The 20,919-nt window shown below is 33.6% G+C and overlaps 1 protein-coding gene across 2 annotated transcripts in view; it reads right to left on the bottom strand.

Moving 5' to 3' along the window:
• Positions 1-20,919, bottom strand: part of SHOC2 (SHOC2 leucine rich repeat scaffold protein) — an 88,678-nt gene that overhangs the window by 9,250 nt on the left and 58,509 nt on the right. For both annotated transcript variants that reach the window (XM_035724255.1, XM_027596176.2), the window contains exons 3-4: positions 13,666-13,803; positions 3,228-3,358 (exon numbers count right to left, since the gene is read on the bottom strand). In XM_035724255.1, coding sequence (XP_035580148.1) covers positions 3,228-3,358; positions 13,666-13,803 — 269 coding nt within the window. The remainder of the gene's footprint in view (positions 1-3,227; positions 3,359-13,665; positions 13,804-20,919) is intronic.

Here is a 20,919-nt window from a genome sequence, read left to right as displayed (position 1 = left end):
AATAAATTATATGTAATATGCTTTTGCTATTCAAAGTCTGGTTGAAGGAAGAGCAACATTAGCTTGTTAGAAATGTAGACTTTTAGGTCCTACTCCTACAGAATTGAAGAATCTTAACAAGATTCCCAAGTGATTTGTATGCTCATTAATGTTTGAGAAACACTAGTATAGGCTATAAAATAATTCTGAATCCTGGCTCTATCTTTCAGTGGCTTGTAACTTTGGGCAAATTATTTCCCCAAACCTTAATTTATTCATTTGTAAAATGATAATGCCTTATTCTGTAAATTTTAGTGAAGACATTTTTTTAAGAGATAAAATACATAAATAGCTTTACAACCTCTAACATATAATAAGTGCTTAAATTTTAAGTCCCTTCTCTATTTAAATTTAAAGAAAAGAAGAAATACTGGAATAACTGGAAAAGCAGGAAGGAGACTGAGAGTGAGCTAGATCTTGAAGGACGAAAAAAATTTAAATATTCAGAGAAGCAGAAGAAACATTTTGGATTGATGTAAAGGCCCAAGCAGGGAGGAAACAAGCTGTGCGAGGTATGTATGTGTGTATATTTTAAATAATGTTCAAACATCAGCTGTATACCAGGAGGAAACTGAAGACTTTAGTACTTGAGGTGTCAGTTGATTTCTAAGACCAGCTGAAAGAATGAAATAACTATGTAATTGAAGGTATAATTATATGGTGAATTGAAACTTGTTCTTTATGCTGAATGTTAAGAAGCTTTCAACATTTGTCTACTGATGTACACAGATAAAAGGAAGAGCTCAGGTACGAGTGCTGAGAACACTTTGCATGGCAGTCAATTCAAGAAAAATGCCTATATCCTACTTTACTGAAAATACATGAAGTTTTGAGTTTCATGGAAAAAATGTTATTTTTATTATTCTTATAGCTGACTAACTTTACTGATGTTCTTCTTTGAAAAAACCTGAAGATATCTGAAAAGGGGTAACAAGAAGGCAACTCTGCAACCTTTCATTCTTAGGGCATATAATGAAGCTATGCAGCTGTTTATCAATTCCCTAAAGTCAGACACATCTAGACCCCCATCTTAGGTCTTCCGCTTACCAGTTACATGACCTTTGCTGAATTAGACAATCAATGTATTTCTCATAGTACTCCCAGGAAAGTATTTAAGGTACAAATTTGGCCAAAAACATAACTTCTCTGAAGTCTTATTATCCTTCCTATTTGATAATACCCCAATAATTAATACAATTAAAGATTTTAAATGGGATAATCCATGTAGAGCCCCTAGCCTTATACCTTGAGAAGATGTGTCTACATTAAAACTAGTCCAATTTCAGACAGTCATCAAATAGAGAAGTATATAGTCATTTTGCCAGCTCTGATTTCAGCAATGAGCCCCAATTGGAAACCACTTTCCTGATTGTGCATGCCTAACCCAGCTTAACTGTCTAGTAAGTGCTGTCTAATGGATTTTATTGTTTTCCTTATTGTGCTTATTATAAATGCAGATAATTACATATTTGCATTAGGAATATGCTGCTTCCAAAGCACACAGACTACTTTTATATAAGACTTAATCCTTTCCCAGATTTGGACAGGGCCAATCAAGGGCTTCCCCCATAGCTTCTCTATCTGAAAATAGGCCAGTTTAAATACATGCACATGGGCGCAGACACACACATACTTCTTCCACAGCCAGACTGAAGAGAGCTATCTTCTTTATAATTTTTATCAAAAATAAATCTTGACTAATTTCAGTCACAAAATATTATATGTGAAACTAATTAGCACAATGTCTGTATCCTAAGAGGTACCTAATAACCATTAGTTTCCCTTCACTGATAATTAGAGTGGATATAAAAATAAGTTAAATTTTCTCATTTTTTGAAATTTAATATACACCCAGCCTTTATATTAGCCTTACTAACATTGTAAAAGCAGTCAATTTTAAGCTCACAATCACATCCTAAAAAAAAAAATCTCAACAAGGTCCAATTATTGTGCCAATTACTGTTAGAAAAAGAAAGGACATTCAACAATAGAACCCCACCCATTTTTACCATTCGAAATTACCACTAGCAAAGAAAGACAAAAATCCAGACAGTCTAGTTGTCCGGGCTATCTCTACAATCTGTGGATTCTATTCCTTATCCCATTTAAACTGCAGGTGAGATACTGTCATAGCAGTTTTAGTGAACTGGTCCATCCTAGAAAATACAATCCTGAAAACCTGATTTTTGTACTCTAATCTAAAGGTTTTCTAAACACCCAAACACCCAGAATAATAGAAGCAAAATTAATAGGTACTTTTTTCTGTATCCCTTAGAAGCAAATCATTATTAAATACATTTATTTTATAAACTAATTGCTACATGCTTATAGCTTCATATGCTCAAATTGTTCTTTATAAATCATAGTATATATCTAAAAACATTTGCCCAAAGCACCTTTATTTTTAATTCAAATACACACACACACACCCCGAAAAACTAGAAATAAAGGGCCACATATAGAAAACATTTGCAAAGCTCAATCAGTAAGTCCACAATTCCATTCTTTTATTTGTTAGAATACTTCAATAAGACATAATGCTTGAATAACCGTAAGCAAACATACAAGTTGTGGGTATGCTAAAATAATAATATGTAGCAAAAGAATAAAATAAGAGTACTGCATTCTGCCCAAAATAAGTAAAAATATTTTTTCATAGAACAAAAACCAAATTAAAAATAATGTGTTAAGAAATAACAAATTTTGGTGATTGGTATATGCCAAATAGGCTTTAATATTGTTGTATAAGCAGGGTATAATTTGGGTCATGGAAGTGCTACAGCTAGTAGTAACATGATTAATAAATAGTGTGCTCTATGTAGCTCATTGTTTTCCTGTATCATCTTTCTATAGCACTTTTTTAAAGAACTGAACTGGGTAGGGTAGTTGAGTTTTAAAATTAACCATACAACTTTTCCTTAATAGCGGTTATTGTCAGTTCCAAAATGATGTGAGAAAGATTTACATGATGCTTACATGGGAATGTAGCACACTGATTTCTCACCTTGGTTTCTCCCTTCTACACATAAAAAAAAAGAAAAACTTAGTTATGTTCCTATAATCATACCTATTCTTTCTTCTTCAGATATTTATTTTAGTGGTGGCTAAATGTCCGTAGCACACTCATTATTTAAACAATCTCAATAATCAAATTCTTCACCCAGCTGTAAAGATTTACCACCTCTCACCTCCGGTAAAGCAGAAATGTTATTGTTCTCTAAATTTAGCTCTTCAAGGGCACTGCATTTTGCCAGTGATCTGGGTATTGCTGACAGTCTGTTGTATCTCAGACCAAGACGACTTAAACTGGACAGGTTTCCTGTGAATACAAAAAAAGGAATTTTTTTTAATCTGATAAACTTGTTAATTTCTTGTTGTATTGTTTTATTGTTAATACAATTTCTGGTATCACATTTTTAGATTAGGTTTAAATGTCAAATGTAGTGTAGTCAGCCTCTAATTTTAAATTAAACAGTATTACCAGCCTTAAAAAATTACAGAAGCAGATGCCTGTGTCAGTCTTAACTTTGATGTCTTTTGACTTTCACGATCTTTCTGAAGTTTGCCCATTTCTTTCTTTTTGCTTTGACCATTTTTCAGAAAGTTGTTGAATAACCTTCTTTCTTAGATGTAACACTACTACAATACTTACAGAAAACATTTATTAGCTTATAGCATAAATTAAACCTTGAAACCCTAGGATGGCAGTCACTATGCCTCATAATCCTATCTAATTATCAATCATCTGCATCTTTCCCTCTTGCTGAAGAAATGAATGATTAAAGTTGTAAGAAATCACTAAATCGAGCTCATTTTTACTCTTTACTTCTTCAAGCCAAAAATTCGTCACTGATAATGAAAATATTCTAATAATTAAATACCATAAGTATAGCCAACTATAATGCAGAAAAACTTAGCAAGCATTTCAATTCCTATAGGAATTGTAATTGGAATTATTCCAGAGGTATGCTATTTTCATTTACATTACTTTCTTATAATAGTGTCTGGAAACTGGGCCAAGAGTTTGCTGGTTCTGTTTTTGTTTTTAAAGATTCTATTTATTTATTTCACAGAGAGATAGACAGAAGAGCACAAGCAGAGGGAATGGCAGAGGGAGAGGGAGAAGCAGGCTCTGCATTGAGCAGGGAGCCTGATGCGGGACTCGATCCCAGAACTCTGGGATCATGACCTGAGCTGAAGGCAGACGCTTATCTATCTGAGCCACCCAGGCGCCCACTGGTTCTGTTTAAGTAAGATTCCAACAGGCAGAAAACTGAATTCAAAAGCAACAATAAAAACTATCACTTAGCAAAGACAAGTTAATTTTGTGTTTAAAATGCTTCCTAAATTAACGAAGGATGCTTTACTGAATCTTTCTAATGACATTCTGGTAAGACGTGTCAATTTTGGAGAGGGGAAAAAACAAGCTGAGGACTAGATGACTTTCCAAAGCCCCAAAGAATTTAGAGATTAGAAATAAGAGCAGGAATACTGTTATCACTACACTATGACACTGACTATGATACAAATGTTTCTTAACATTTGGGTTCGCAGAAAATAATCTGCTTTGCGACGAAATGTTAATTATAGTCGTATTTGTGGTGGCAAAAAAAAAAACGGGGACAACCTATTTTTTCAAGAATCTATGAAGAATTATTTAAACTGGAGACACCACAGTGTCACAAAGAATTTTATGTTATCTATTTGACTCGGGGCAAGTTACTTAACGAGTCTATTTCCTCATCCATAAAGTGAGGATAACAACAAATACTTGATAGGGTTCCTCTAAGGTTAAATACAATGTGTGTAAGATACGCAGCACAATGACTGATACGTATGTTCAAAACATGATTTTATTCTGTAGTGTATGTCTATATTCTACTATATTCTACACCTATAAAAATTATGTTACAAAAAATTTGAAGATGTGAAAGACTATGATATTAAGTGAAAAAAGAAGATAAGAAAAATTATGCATTTTGTATGATCTCAACAACGTAAAAAAAGAACTAGAAAAGAATGGAAAGAAAACATCAAAACTAAGTTATCTCTGCATGGTAGAATTATGGAAGATTAATTTTTTTTCCTGTGAACTTGCCTTTTTCCTAATTTTCGATAGCTTTGTCATTTAAAAAATTTGATTAAGAAAAAGTCTATAATTCTAAAGTCATTTTAATTTTAAAAACTGCAATATCTTTATATCATTCTTTTTTTGAATGAATATTTTACATCATGGAGACATTTTTATACTAAAGTAGAGGTAAGAAATTTGGACACTTTACATTGTGAGGCTCATCTTCTCCATAAAGTGTAGATAAGAGCTAAATCATGGAAAAACAGCACGGTGGTCTGAATTCTTAAATAGGCACCCTGATTAAAAAAAGAGATGAAAAAACACCTAAGAAGCAGCAATAAGAGCCATCTGAGAGTAATAAGCATTGACTCTAGCATAAGAGAATGTGAAGAAACTTACCAAAGCCACCACCCAGTTAGTGGCAAAACTAGACTCAAACTCAGCTGGCTCTTATAACAAGTAATCATTCTTCAAGATCTTCACTGACCGCACTGCAGTTAGCTTGCCGCCTCTTGACACAGAAGCCTATGTTCATTCTTACTCCCATGCTGTTTGTCCATACTGTTGTGCTCATGGAAAGCATTTTTATTCCATACTGAGTCCAAAACACTCGTTCATGAAGCTTTCCCTGGCCATTCTATCAAGATCTCATTGATCTCCCTGTAAATTGGACTCATGACTGCATATTGATTTCACTGTAAGATGGCATTTAATTATACTTGTTTTTATGTTGTCAGTCATTTCATGGATTAGTTACCTCCACCCAACAGACTGAAAACCCTTTAGTAAGAAACCTTATATATTTCTATCTCCCCAAAGAATATGTTTCAGTGCTAAGCCCACAGCAGGCATTCATTCATATTTTCTTCACTGCAGAAGCTAAAGCATTTTACTGTTTGTCCTCCTCTCCATTAGGAACAAAAGGTAAAAACTTAAAATTATATGAGATGCTTTTCTTTGACCCATTCTCATTTTAAAATAGGGAGGGAGGGAAGAAATCAGTATTTTATCCTTTGCCTATCCCATGCCCCCTACAGCTACAACAAGGCTGGTAACGGTGGAAATTTTCCTACAAGTAGTGATAATGTCTGATTTTAAAGAACTTCAAAAATCTTATGGTAGAATTTTAATTTGCTGTATGAAGTTGAAGACAGAAAAACCAGTCGACCTTGGGGGAGCGAGGGAGACACCATTCCTTTCTCTCCTTCATACCACTGCTTTCCCTATGGAAGAAACCTGCTCCAATGTAATAAAACGGCTAAAGCATTTACCAAGGAGTCTCTGAAATCTGCCAGAAGGGTAAAGCACAAAGACCCCATATTTTTGCTCTATCAACTGACACCTCTATTCAATCACTGTTTAGAGCAGAGCAGTACACAAACACAATATTTTAAACATTATTTATTCTCATCAAAACCTAAAAGCTTTCTCTGATAACAAAGATGAGTATAACAAATTCTAAATGCTTATCAATTCAAAAGCCCAATAAATAGAACCAGATTCCTGAAATTTCTCTTCTAAAAGCAAAATAACCCTTGAATTTCTCACTTTTAAAATCAGAATAGGTTTCTAGAATTTAAAAATTACAAAATGGAAATAATGCAGTGAAACTGCCACATGACTTTAGTACCGAAATTACCGGTTACTTAAACAGAAATAGTACCTCCAACCTTCCTAAACTTTTTCTTTTTCCCTTTTTTTTTGGTGTGGTAGAAATTAAACTTTAAAAAAATGTAAACTATGAGAATATGCTATTCTGATGAGAAACTCACATGTGCAAAGCTCTTATCACTTTACTGAGAGCATGGCATGTTTGGTCATCCACATTTTGCCAAAATCCACGACTCTTAGCAAAATAAGAGGTGAAAAAAAATTAAGGATGAAATATCAAAATTCTCTTGTGTGAGGAAAAAAGCTGGACATCAGAAGTGTGACATTTACTATGATTCATCCCCTGTAGTGATTTCAACTCTAGCCTCCTTCAGTGATTGGTTTTACCACAAACTAAACTGCAACCTAGAAATCAAGCCATGACTTGCTTTAATGTTGAGCCATTTTGACTAAGAAATAAAATCAATGTTGCTGAGCTTCTGTGTATAAATGTAGGCTGATCACTGCCAATCACTGGCATTTAGCTTTTAAGTGCTTAACTTTGACTATAAGTTGTTCTGTGCTCTGCTCTGACAGCTTGCTTTCTTATGCTGTCAATTTTTAAATTACAGCAACATCAAATGACTATGAATTAAAATTAGATGCTTTCAATTTCAGCAAATATAATCAGCATCTTCAGGTTAATTCAGTTTAACTTTTGAGTAAAACTCTTAACTCAAATGATCTTAATTTTATTTTAACAAAGTAGCAAAAAAAAAATCAGAAGAAAAGGTACACAGGTTCTAAAATGAAAATAATGTCAAAGGTACTTTTTTCCCCAGAAACACTGAACCAAAAAAACTGAAAGCAAACTGAAAAGCAAGCAATATAAAAATTCTTAATGTCAAAAACCCAAAAGAATGCCACCATTAAAAAGAAAACTAGTAAAGTTGTTACATGAAGCTGCACTGTAATTACCTAAAACCTAATTACTAAAACTCTACTTGTTGATACAACCATAATTACTGTAACATTTCTTCAGAGCCCAGTGCAACAAAAGACCTCTGTGAATTGTTCTGTGCTCCAGCCTTGAAGGCAAGGTCTTGTTGCAGATTTCTCAATCTCATTTGAAAAGAAATAGAAAATAAAATATTTTTTCCTACATGAGACCTCTTACCTCCCCCTACCCCTGGTTTCATAAAATCACCAGAGATCACGGAAGGCTTTAACATATCAAGTTCATAGTTTGAAACAAAATGAATGCTGTAATGAAGTTTAACATTTTCTACAGTTCATAACTGATTCTTAAATTAGAAAATATTTACATGAAAGAGAACATACATTTTATTCAACAGGGTAGACTAATGGTTAAGTCGGAGAAAGTATAAATATGTTTTGAAGTACTCTCTCACTTAACTACAACCAGCTGTCCCCTCCCTACTTCATTCTGCCTCTTCTCCACATCCTGTGAGCTGTCAGTGATCCTAGCACTGCCCAGCCTGGATGTAAATGGCAGTGATTACTGCCAAGGAGTGAGAAACTACTCTAGGAGTGTTCATGTTAAATAAAGAAAGGGGTAAAAACATCTCAGTCTACTTTTAAGAAAAAGAAAAGGCAAGGGAGTAAAATGATTTTTGGAAAATTTGATTGTCAGGTGACAGTTGAAACATCTCATTTCAGTTGTGAGTTTAGAGCAAGTTTCTTTAGTCCAGGGAAAGTAGAGTAGGGCAGCTGCTGTGGGACTTACATCAACTGTGCAGGATAGGTGTGGATTTTTTTTTTTTTTAAGTTATACTTTTCAAGAAGTAGAATAGGAAAAATATCAGCAGAACTATGTTCCAATAAAGTTTACCACTAAATGTTTTGGGTGAATTTCTCTTCTCCGATAAATGAGAGGGAGAATCTCAAAGGTGAATCAATTAAGACTACTGGGATTTATAATAGACCAAGACCCAAATGTTTGAATTTCTCATCAAATCTCAGCCTTCTGCTATACAATCAAAATACTGGGGATAAGAGAGATGGAAAAGGCAAAAGAATTTTTAATATACATGGCATACAATAAATGACAATATTATAAAAATTTCAATAAATATTACTCATTTTGCCATTATTTGGAATAACAGCTATAAATACTCCATTTGTTGACAACTATCAAAGCATGTAAGAATAAAAATATTTACAATTTTCTTGTTGTTAATGTTTCAGTTCTCACTGATTTCCAATACATACTTGTAATTTGATCATGCAGAATGTTCTAGAAGCAAGGCATTTATGTTATTTTGAGATAACATCTTAACCACAACAGATTAATAATGAAGTCAAATGTTTTCATATTAATAAACATACTTAAAACACAGTTATTCTGACAGAAGTGAAATATATAAAATTAAGAAAGCCAGGAGAAAGAAGGATACATGGAGAAGTCACCCTTTGTCAGAAGTGAATCCAAAAAACCATGACCCTAGTCCTAGTAAATGGAAGATTTTTATCATCCACCACCACCTATACTTTCTCTGTTTGCCAGGGCTATTCATTTTTGTACTAATTTCATCCCCCTTTCATTGTTATTTGACACAACACAGATTCAGACACATGTATAAAATATTAAACAAAATATTGTTGGACTATTTGAGAGAAACAACAGCGCTGACTGATGACCACGTCCTATATATATCCATTTGATCAGCTGAAAGAGTAAAGGAAATTACGTGGGTATTTAGGAGAAAGAGTCCTAAGCAGAGGGACCAAGAAGTATAAAGGCCCTGATGCTAGAACTTGCCTGATATGCTTAAGGAGCAATAAAGTGTTTAGTATCTATAATCCTAACAAATACACAGTGAATAAGCATTGGTAAGAGGGATAAGAATATTAACTTTATAACATTTCGAGCATCTTTAATTTTGGTTCCCGTCTGATTTGCAGTAAACAACCTTTATTGTTCTTTCTAAAACCAAGCAACTATGCTTTTGTGCTTTTTTAATGTCATAAAAAAAGATTATGCATTATTCTTTCTTTTCTCCTTTACTGTTGTAACTAATCGGTTATTCAAAATAAACAAACTTATAGACATATCTTGCAATGTAAGAACATACAACACTAAGTATGTCTATGTAATTCAAGGAAACTATAAAGTATATAAACTATATAAAACTATCAAAATTAAACCTATATGTTGATTGGCTCAGAGTATCCCAGGGAAATGGACTCTGAAAAATCAACACTGAGAAATATAATGGAGTTCTTGAATTTCAGAAATAAAGGAAAGTACTCTGGGTGGCCAGGCAAAAAGACTGTCCACTTAAAATGGGAAAAAACTGGACTGGCCTCATACTTTATTCAGTGCCAGAAGACAGTACAACTACCTCTTAGTTCTACTAAGATGCTCAAGGAAACAAAGCTGGACCCAGTTATTTTTACATCCATCCAAACTGTTCAAGTATAAAGGTTACAAACATTCTATAACTAGGGAACTATTATTTATGAACCATTTCTGAGAAAATTATAAGATTGACTTGAGCCAACCAAGAGAAGACTGGGGCAACTATGACAACAGGACTGTTGATGAACATTAAAAACAACTAGAGATCAGCATAACAAGATATAACAAAAATGTTACATGTCCCGACAGTGTATCTGACAAAAATTAGGAGGGAAAAAAAGACAAAAAATGACAGGTAGTAGAATAAATTCACTGATTGCCTCATCTATGTCACTCTACTCAACAAAAGAAAAGTCAATTAGAAAGTATTCTGAAAAAAAGAAAAGAAATACACAATATATCAGGATTTGTGGAATGCGACTAAAGCAGTACATAAGGGGAAATTTATAGCACTAAACGCACATGAGATGAAATCTTCAATGTAAGATCATACAACACAAACTAAATATGTCAATACATAATTCAAGAAAACTCAAGAAAAAACAAAAAACTCACATCAATGACCTCAAGCTTCCACCACAAGAAACAAAAAAGAATAAAACTCAAAACAGATAAAAGGAAATAATAAAGGTCAAGGTGGAAATCAATGAAATAAAAGTCAGAGAAACAATATAGAAAATCAGTAAAACTTAGAGATAATCAATAAAACTGATACAATTCTAACCAGACAGATGATAGGAAAAAAAGAGATCTAAGTTACTGATACCAGGAATGAGAGAAGTGACATGACGATAGATTCTATAGATATCAAAATAGTAAGGGAATATTAGAAACAATTTTATGCCTATTAAATGTGACAAATGAGATGGACCCATTCCTTGAAAGACATAAATGACTAAGTCTGCCCAAGAATAAAGTGAGGGGTGCCTGGGAGGCATAGTCAGTTAAGCCTCCAACTCTTGGTTTCAGCTCAGGTCCTGATCTAAAGGTCGTGAGATGGAGCCCCATGTAGGGCTCCCTGCTGAGTGCAGTGTCTGCTTAAGACTCTCTCCCCCTCTCTCTCTGCCCCTCCTCCTCCTTCTCTCTAAAATAAATCTTTAAAAAATAAAACAGTGACAATCTAAATAGCTCTGTATTTATTAAAGAAATTGAAAAATTTTTAAAGATTTATTTATTTTAGAGAGAGAGCACAGGGGAAGGAGCAGAGAATCCTCAAGCAGACTCCCCACCAACACAGGGCTCAATCCCAGGACCTTGAGATCATGACCTGCTGCAAAATCCAGTCTGCCACCCAACTGAGTGAGCCACCCAGGTGCCCCAAAATTGAAATTGTTTTTAAAAGCATTCCTACAAAGAAAATTCCTGACCCCGGTGGCTTCACTGATGAATCTTACCACATATTAAAGGAAGAAATAATGCCAATTTTATACAAACTGTTCCCCAAACTGAAGAGTAGGAACACTTTCCTACTTATTATTTATGGCCAGCATTACCCAGAAATTGAAACTAGACAAAGAACAGGTTTTATAACATTATATGTTACTATGGTATATTCAAAGCAATTAAGTAAATCTAATTTTTAAAACTTCTACCAGAATGTATCTTTTTTCATTATGTCTTCTTGGTAAGCAATGTCAACCATATTATCTGAGTTTTTGTCAAGTTCAGGAAAAGATTATAAAATTGTATTTTATTTAGTTTCTTCATTGTATTCTCTTTCTAGAACTTCTAGTCCTTTCTCTCATGACTCTTCATCACTCACTTTGTATCCTTCTGTCTTTTTGTTCTAGATTCTAACAGACTTCTTCCACTTATCCTACACATCGCTATTTTGGTCTTTGGATGTGTTCATTCTATTACACAGTATTTCCCATTAAATTGAACTTTATATGGCAAAGATATTTCTAAAGAATGTATTCTTTGTTTCTTTTTTGCACCAGTCTGTTCATGTTTTATAAATGCAACACATATCTTTTCTATGCTCTTTTTCTTCTAGGGTCACTTTGTTCATCCTGGCCATTTCAATAGATTTTAAGATAGAAAGGCAAGAAATAATTGTGTTCAGTCTCTACTGATCCAGAAATCCAATTCCTTTATTTATATAGGAAATTTGGTAAAATTCTTAAGAATATAGTAGAATAATCCACTATATGTTATATGTTATAATCCAACTATATGTTATACACCATCTTGCCTTTCAGAAATAAATCTAATGCAGTTAACTAGTTAACTAGAATACTTAGTCTGTTGCCACTACAAACAGTAATGTGATATAAAGAATTCTGGGCCAAGAATCAGGAAGATATAGGTTCTAATGGCTAGTTATTATATCCTTCTAAAGAAGTCTCAGATTAGTTGTCCTGTAACTTAAAACAAAAAATTCCTTACAACTGCTTCTGTTTCAAGTAATGGTAGACTAGCTAATTCAGACAAACCCTCCCACTGAAAAAAGTTAAATACACTTCCAAAACAAAAACAGAGAGCGAACAAGATAATGACTAATTACCAGGCCAGAAACCGGCTGGAAACCCAAGAAATAAGCAAAATAATGGACAAAATTTTGTCCTAAGAGTGCTTCTCTAACTGGAAGACACAGCTGATAAGGCATGTTTCTGCCAAGAGTCAAAATCTACAACCAGCCAAGGGAGGGGAGTCCACAAATCAATATCAACTGGGATACTACAGGGCTGCACCCTAGCACTAAGGGTAAACCAGAGGTAAAACAGCCCTTCAATCAGTCTACAGACTACCTTTGAATGACCTGGGGGACCAGAAAAATTTCAAACCTTAGAACACAGATAGATTCAAGTGGTCCCCTTAGGTACCTGAAAGAAACAAACGAAAATCCTTCTGGAAAAAGATCTCACCATCATAGGCCTCTTATGATACAGTAACAAAAGAACCTCATAAATATTCATTACTGGAATTACAAAAATTAAGTACAGGTGTAATTTTCCTAAATAAACATTACAATGCTTATAACACACCAGTAACTAAAAAGATATTCAAACTTTTAAAAATTTCCTTTACTGTTTCTATACATTTACGGACTTTTAGAAAGATAAATAAGACTGTGTAAATATAGAACATATCACAATAAGCACCCTTCAGCTTTTGAGTCTGGCTAAGTATTTGAAAAACATTTCGTACTTCAAGACATCTCTTCTCTTAGTCCCTTCAACAGTAGAGATGAACAAGCTTTAAGCTATATTCCCCATGTCTTAAAGACTAAACAGCAGTGGTTTTATTTTTCAGTGTGTTTGCTTCAGTAAAGAAGGGACCACACCCTATATAATAGTATGTAACATTCTGAAATATGAAAAAACAGAAAATGCACCCATTCTGTAATTTAAGCAGTTATAATAAAATATATACTCAAAATTCAATATTCCATATTCTATCTTTATAATCTGATTGAACTCATTTCCTAAAACCTAATTATTCTCTTCACCAAGAAATGGAAATAAAAAGTTTTACTACTTTGACGCATTTTAACTTCTAACTTTTATTATAGAAATGGATCAAAAACAGTCTTTTGAATGTCCAAGTAGCTATAAATGACTATCAATGTCACCCATACCTATAGTATCTGGGAGGTCTAGCAGTTCATTGTGCTGCAAGTCAAGGTTGGTTATCTGTGTGCAGTTTCCAATCTCCTTTGGGAGGTGTTCAAGTTGATTGTGAGCTACATCCAGCGTAATGAGGTTACATAATTCACCTGTAAAATTGACCAACATAAAAATTTAACAAGAATTATTAAAGAATATATTAAATAGTACTGAAAGAAAGAAAAAAAACTTCATTTTCTATATTATAATTATACCTTTCTGGAAAATGTAAAAGTCAAACACAAGATCTAAAACTTATTAGAAAATGACATCTTACAAATATCAAATCATTATGTTGTGCACCTGGAACTAATGTAATGTTATCTGTCAATTATACCTCAAAAAAAAAAGAAGAAAATAACATCTGATAAAGTTAAAATGTTGATTATAAATGACTACTAATATAAATGACTGCCAACTAGTATTATATATATAGTTTTAAATAACCAATTCAACCACATTTGTTTGTATATTCCATACTTTAAGTAGAGCTCACTAATTTTTTAACTAAAATTCAACACAATATCAGATTCATCTTCAATTCAATTTGACAGACATCTTCTACCTCAAAATATATATCCTCAAATAGGCATATGTTCTGATGCTATATAAATATACAAAGTGAGATTTATAAATCAAAAACTGCTCCTAGATTTTAATAGTACTCCACAAGGATAGAAAATAAGGTATATTTCTCCTCATTCTAGTTGAAAGAGCTGTACTGGCAATTTAGATTATTCTGTTATTCTGCAACATTCTTCCTTGCAGAATTCTTTATTTGAACATACAGTTCAAAAACTTCATAATTTGTAACAGCTACATTGGTTCTCTCATGACACTCCTTTTTCTCTAAAGGCATTAGTTATAAATACTGAAAAAGTAAGATGAGCAAATCAAGTGCATGAAACTGAAAAATGGGTCTAGGGCACATTATTAAGCCATATTATTATAAACATAGGCAACAAAGAGAAAATAGGGAAACTGAAATTCATCAAAATTAAAAACATATGTGCATCAAAGGACACTATCAAAAGAGTGAAAAGGCAACCCACAGAATAGGAGAAAATATTTGCAAATCCTGTATCTACTAAAGGATTAATATCCAAAATAAAAGAACTCTTACAACTCAACAAGTCTCCAATTTATAAATGGTCAAAGAACTTTAATAGACATTTCTCCAAAAAAATGTACAAATGGCCAATAAATACATGAAAAGATGCTCGACATCACTAATCATTAGAAAAATCAAATCAAAACCACAATGAGATACCATTTCATACCCACTAGAATGGCTATAATAAAAAAACAGAAAATAACAAATGTTGGCAAGGAGGTGGAGAAATTGGACCCTTGTGCTTTACCACCCAGGTTCTCAGGGTATAGATGAAAAATCCCCTCCTGTTTTTCCCTAGGCATTGCATATTCAAACTGCAGAAAATCAAAGGAAAAGAGAAAATTTTGGAAGAAGCTAGAGGATAAAAGCACCTTACTTTTGGAGAAACAAGGATAAAAACCGTATTATTTAGACTTTTCAGAAAACCATGTAAACAAAAAGAGAATGCAGTGAAATATTTAAAGTCTTGAAAGAAGAACCCACCAATCTAAAAGTCTGTATCCAATGAAATTATCCTTCAAAGTAAAAGAAAAATAAAGACTTTCTCAAACAAAAATTGAGGTAGTTTGTCACCAGTAGACCTGTCTTACAAGAATACTAAAAAGTTCTTCCAAAAGAAGGAAAATGGTATAGGTTAGAAACTTGGATCTATATAAAAGAAGAGCACTGGAGAAGGAATAAAGATAAAATATTTCCTTACTCTTAAGTAACAGATACTGGTTTGTTCAAAGTATTAATCGCCACAATATATTAGATGATTATAGATTAAGGATAAATGAAATGAATGACAGCAATGTTATAAGGGACAAAAGGGAGGAACTGGGAATATTCTGTTATAAGGTAACAACACTACCCATGAAGTGGCATAGCATTATTTGAAAGTGGACTTATAATTAGCTGTAAATGCATACTGTAAACTCCAGGATGACCACATACATACAAACAAAATTAAAAGTATAAACAATATGCTAAGAAGAGAGAAAATGGAATAATATAAAATGCTCAATTAAAACCAGATAAGGCAAAAAAATGATGGAAGACAAAAAGAAAGAACAAGTTCAGCTAATAGAAAACAGTTACAAATATAATTGATATTAATCCAACTAAATCAGTAAATAATCTAAATGCACCAAATAAAAGACAAGAGACTGTCACAGAGGATAAAAGAAAAAAAGAAAAAAGACCCAACTGCATGTTGTTTTCAAAAAGTTCCTTTAAATTACATACTGGTAAATGGAACAATTCTCCAAAACATAACAATTGCTCAAGTTTGTATACCTGCCTATCTCCTCTGTATCTAGTACAGTGCTTAGTACACAGCATCATGTTAACTTAAAGAATAAATGAAGATAACAGGGGAAGATAAAATTTGGATTCTAATTCTCTTCAAGCCAGAAGTAATAAAACATTTTTTTGAATTTGCCATCTTTTCTAATAAATAATACACTTGAAATTGTTTCAGTTCCTACAAAAGTAACTTCCACTACTCTAAAGAAAGATACACAAATCCAAAAGTGTACAGAGTCGAGGCAAGTAAATAAAACAACAACAGATCCATTATTGCTCTACTGCAGGACTTTTCAACTTCAGTACATTGACATTTTGAACTGGATAATTCTTTGCTCTACGAGGCTGTCCTGGGCATAAGCAGCACCCCTAGCCTTTTACCCATTAGATGCCAATAGCACCTCCCAAATAATAACCACCAAAAGTGTCTCTAGACATTAACAAATGTCCTCTGTTGTAACACTGCCAAAATCGCCCTCAGTTGAGAATCACTGCTACATTGGAGCAAGAAAGTTCAATACTGTCCAATCCTCACATTTTTCAAACAAAGCTGGAAATGCAGATTTTCAAATAAAATCTTCTAATGCTTAAATGCTAACAACTAATTCTTAGGTTAAAACAGAACAAAACATGTTACTAAACACATTTGTGGGCTTTTTTCAGTATTCAGGATGCCAGTTTGATTCCTCTGAACATAAAAACAAATTAGTTACTAACATTTTAGGAAATTTGCATATGACTATCTAATATTAAAACTAAGGGCGCCTGGGTGGCTCAGTTGGTTAAGCGACTGCCTTCAGCTCAGGTCATGATCCTGGAGTCCCGGGATCGAGTCCCACATCAGGCTCCCTGCTCAGCAAAGGAGCCTGCTTCTCCCTCTGACCCTACCCCCCTCTCATGTACTCTCTCTCTCATTCTGTCTCAAATAAATAAATCTTAAAAAAAAAAAAAAACTAAAAAATGTTTTTAAAAAGCAGAAATAATCACTAGACTCAAATAAGTTAAATCTTTTTGATTTGTGTAAATCACCACACGGCAACTGGATTATTTTAAACATATATTTTCTCCAGAAAGTTATCCTCCAGCAATATAACTCTCTGCAAAGTCAGGAAATCATGGTAATACTGACACATTAAGAAGAGTGTCACCTAATAACACTAATACTTCTTTCTCAAAGTCTAGTAATCCCTAAATTATTTTGAAAATGCTCAAAGCTCAGGAAACGGGATTTAATTTTTTTAACAGCACACAAAATATAGCATGATTTTAAAATCTGGTCTTCTAGTACCTGAAATACAGTACACTCACAACTAAATTATATATATTATTGGGAGTTAAATCTGAAAATTATTTTAGACTTTCCCCAAAATCCACATATAAATTTTAAGACCCATGAAGAACACTTTCAGAACTTTAAATTTTGTTCAGTCCAAAAAGTCTAATAAACTTCAGAAAGTTTGTCATTTATACATAATTTCCATGAAAATCTAAAGCATTTTCAAAACGAATCCAAAACTTCTATTTAATGCAATTAACAAAACATTTTTAGTGCTGGCGGTGAGAGAAGTTTAAGATCTCTCTTCTTCAGAGTAACACTCATAACTGCCCAAGCTCCTCTTGTTCATATTCAAATAATTAAAAACATTTGAAAATTGTGAATATATGACAAATTCTGTACTAGACACTGTGCCAGGATAAGAGCCTAAGTTATAATTTGTAAGATATTTAAATATTAAATATCTAAACAGTTCATGAAATCTTATACACTATGTGCTATTTCTATATAATTCAAATATGGTAAAAATATGTATCTAAATCCATCCCAAATGGTTCTCAAGGACAATAACCAAGGTGTTAAAAATGACTTGCCACTGCCTGGGTTTAAGAGTGGTTTTTATTTCCTACTTTATACATTTGTATTTTGTGATTTTTCTTCATTTTTGTTCATTTTTTAATTCAAAGAGAAGAAAGGGAGATTCAAAGAGGTAAAGACTAGCAGTCTCTTCTACGCTGTTCGTGGAAGAGCATTTTCTGGCTGTAACAGAAGTTTCCTATCTGTGGAGCAGATGTATCTTTTAGTGAAAATGAATGCATCATGCTATCATATGGGTAACACCAGCCATTAATATTACGCATCTTATGACTTATATTCCACACTCACTAAGCCATCTTTTGATTTTAAATTTGACTTCCCACACATTTGCCTACAGAGAACATGGACTTCATTCATTTATCCATTCCACAAATGTTTATTAAACACCTACCATGTGCTAGACACTATTCTAGGGGATGAGGATACAGCATGAAGAAAAAAAAAGATAAAAATGCCTGCCTTCATAGAACTTACATTTTAACAAGGAAAAAACAAATTAACATATAATCAAGGTGAGGAAGTATTAAGAGCTACAAATGAAAATAAAGCAAGATAAAAGTAAAAGTGTGATGGGGGAAGGAGATTGGAGGTGTTGATAATAAGTAAAAAGGCTGATGACGGAGCATTTGCAAACAGACCTGTGCTTCAGAATTCTCTCTCCCTCTGACCCTCCCCCACTCGCGTGCTCTCTCGCTCTCTCTCATTCTCTCTCTGGAATAAATAAATCTTTAAAAAAAGGAAAGAAAACAGACCTAAATAATGGGAGAGGGAAGAAGCAATGAGAATTCTGGGGGAAGAATGTTCCAGGCTGAGTGAAGAGCAAGCACAAAGATAAGGCAAGAGAGCAATTCAAAATACAACAGAAGGCCAATGTGGCTAGAATCATGATTAAGGAATCAGGCGGCAGGAGATAAAGTAGCCCTGGGTCAGATCCACTTAAAAGTCTTGTAGGCTAAGGCAAAGAGTTCAGCTTTGACTAAGAAAGGGGTGGTAACTGTAATAAGAGTGTTTTTTATTATTGTTTTTATAGCAATTTTAGGTTTATAGAAAAACTACACAGAAAGTACAGAGTTCCCATAGATCCTCTTCCCAGCACAGTGTCCCCTATTAACATCTTCCATTAAGTGATACATTGTTACAGTTGATAAATCAACACTGATACATTAATATTAACTGAAAGTTCGTATTTTACATTAGCACTCACTCTGTGTTGTCCAGTTCTGTGGGCCTTAATAAATATATAATATCGTGTACCCATCATTACAGGTATCATATGGAATAGTTTAACTAGAGGTGCCTGGGTGGCTCAGTTGGTTAAGCATCCAACTCTCGGTTTCAGCTGAGGTCATGATCTCATGGCTGTGGGATCAAGCCCCAAATTGGGCTTTGTGCTCAGTGCAGAGTCTGCTTCAGATTTTCTCTCCCTCTCCCTCACTCTTTCTCTCAAATAAATAAAATCTTAAAAAAAAAAAAAATAACTACCCTAAAAATCCTGTGCTTCACACCTACACATCCACCCCTCTTTCCCTCCCCCAGAGCCCCTAGCAACCACTGATCTTTTATTTCTGCCTTTGCCAGAATGTTACATATGGTTGGAATCATGTAAGATGTAGCATTTTTCAGATTGGCTTCTTTCATTCAGCGATATGCATTTAAGGTTCCTCTACGTCTTTTTGTGGCTTGATAGTTCACTTATCACTGAACAATACTCCACTGTATGGTTGTACCACAGTTTGTTTATCCATTCATTTATTGAAAGACATCTTGGTTGCTTCCAATTTTTAACAATTATGAATAAAACTGCTAAAAAACATTTTGTGTTCACTTTTGTATGGACATAAGTTTTCAATTCATTTGGGTAAATAGGAGTATGACTGATGGATTGTAATGGTAAGACTACGTTTAGCTTTGAATTTGCCAACTGTCTTCCAAGTGTCTATACCATTGTGCATTCTCACCAGTGACAAGTAAGAGTTTGCATCTACATTTGGTGTTGTCAGTGTTTTGGATTTTAGCCATTCTAATAGGTATGTAGTGGTAGTGGTTGTATTTTGAAAGTATAGCTTTACAAGATATAGGGGAGCCTTATGGAAAAGCAATAATAATGTAATAATGTTTGCCCTCAAAAAACAAAATCTATCCTGGGAAATTAAGAGCCACATAAAAATAGATAAAAGCAGAATGCTGTAAGCATAAAGCAGGAGGTATATGGGGCACCTGGATGGCACATCAGTTAAGCGTCTGACTCTTGATCTCAGCTCAGGTCTTGATCTCAGGGTCAGGAGTTTGTGAAGCCTACTTAAAAAAAAAAAAAGTAGGAGGTGTTCACACATACACAAAGTGATGGGTAGGGGACACCTGGCTGGCTCAGTCACTGTAGCATGCAACTCTTGATCTCAGGCTTGTGGGTTCAAGCCCCACGTTGGATGTAGAGATTATTTAAAAACACAAATCTTAAAAAATAAAAAAAGTGATGGGTAAATAGAGAAGCAAGATTCTGGCTGGGTGGACTAGGAAAAGCTAGATTTTAAAAGATGGTCAGAAACTACACAGATATTAAAAAAAAAAAAAAGAAGAAGAAATATGAGAAGTCAGGGAGGAAAAATAATCATGGGCTCCAATTCTTTTGTTAGGGATATATTCAACAGAAATGAGTCCCTATATTTACCAAGAGACTTATATTACAGTAACATAGTGGCACTATTTGTATTAGCCCCAAATTACAAAGTACCAAACAAGAGAATGGATAAATTGTGGCATATTCACACTATGAGATATTATACGGTAATGAGAATAAACCATAACTACATACACCAATTATGATGAATAACGCCAAGAGGAAGAACTCAAACACAAAAACATACATAGGTTATGGTTCCATTTATATAAAAACAAGGAAAATTAGTATTTGTTAGTAGAAGTCAGTATACTAAGTTTACTCTTGATGGGAAT

Source organism: Zalophus californianus, chromosome 15, assembly GCF_009762305.2.
Source record: "Zalophus californianus isolate mZalCal1 chromosome 15, mZalCal1.pri.v2, whole genome shotgun sequence".
In the NCBI taxonomy this organism is placed as follows: domain Eukaryota; kingdom Metazoa; phylum Chordata; class Mammalia; order Carnivora; family Otariidae; genus Zalophus; species Zalophus californianus.
The sequence above is the reverse complement of the archived record's forward strand: the minus strand, read 5'-3'. Positions and strand labels throughout refer to the sequence as shown.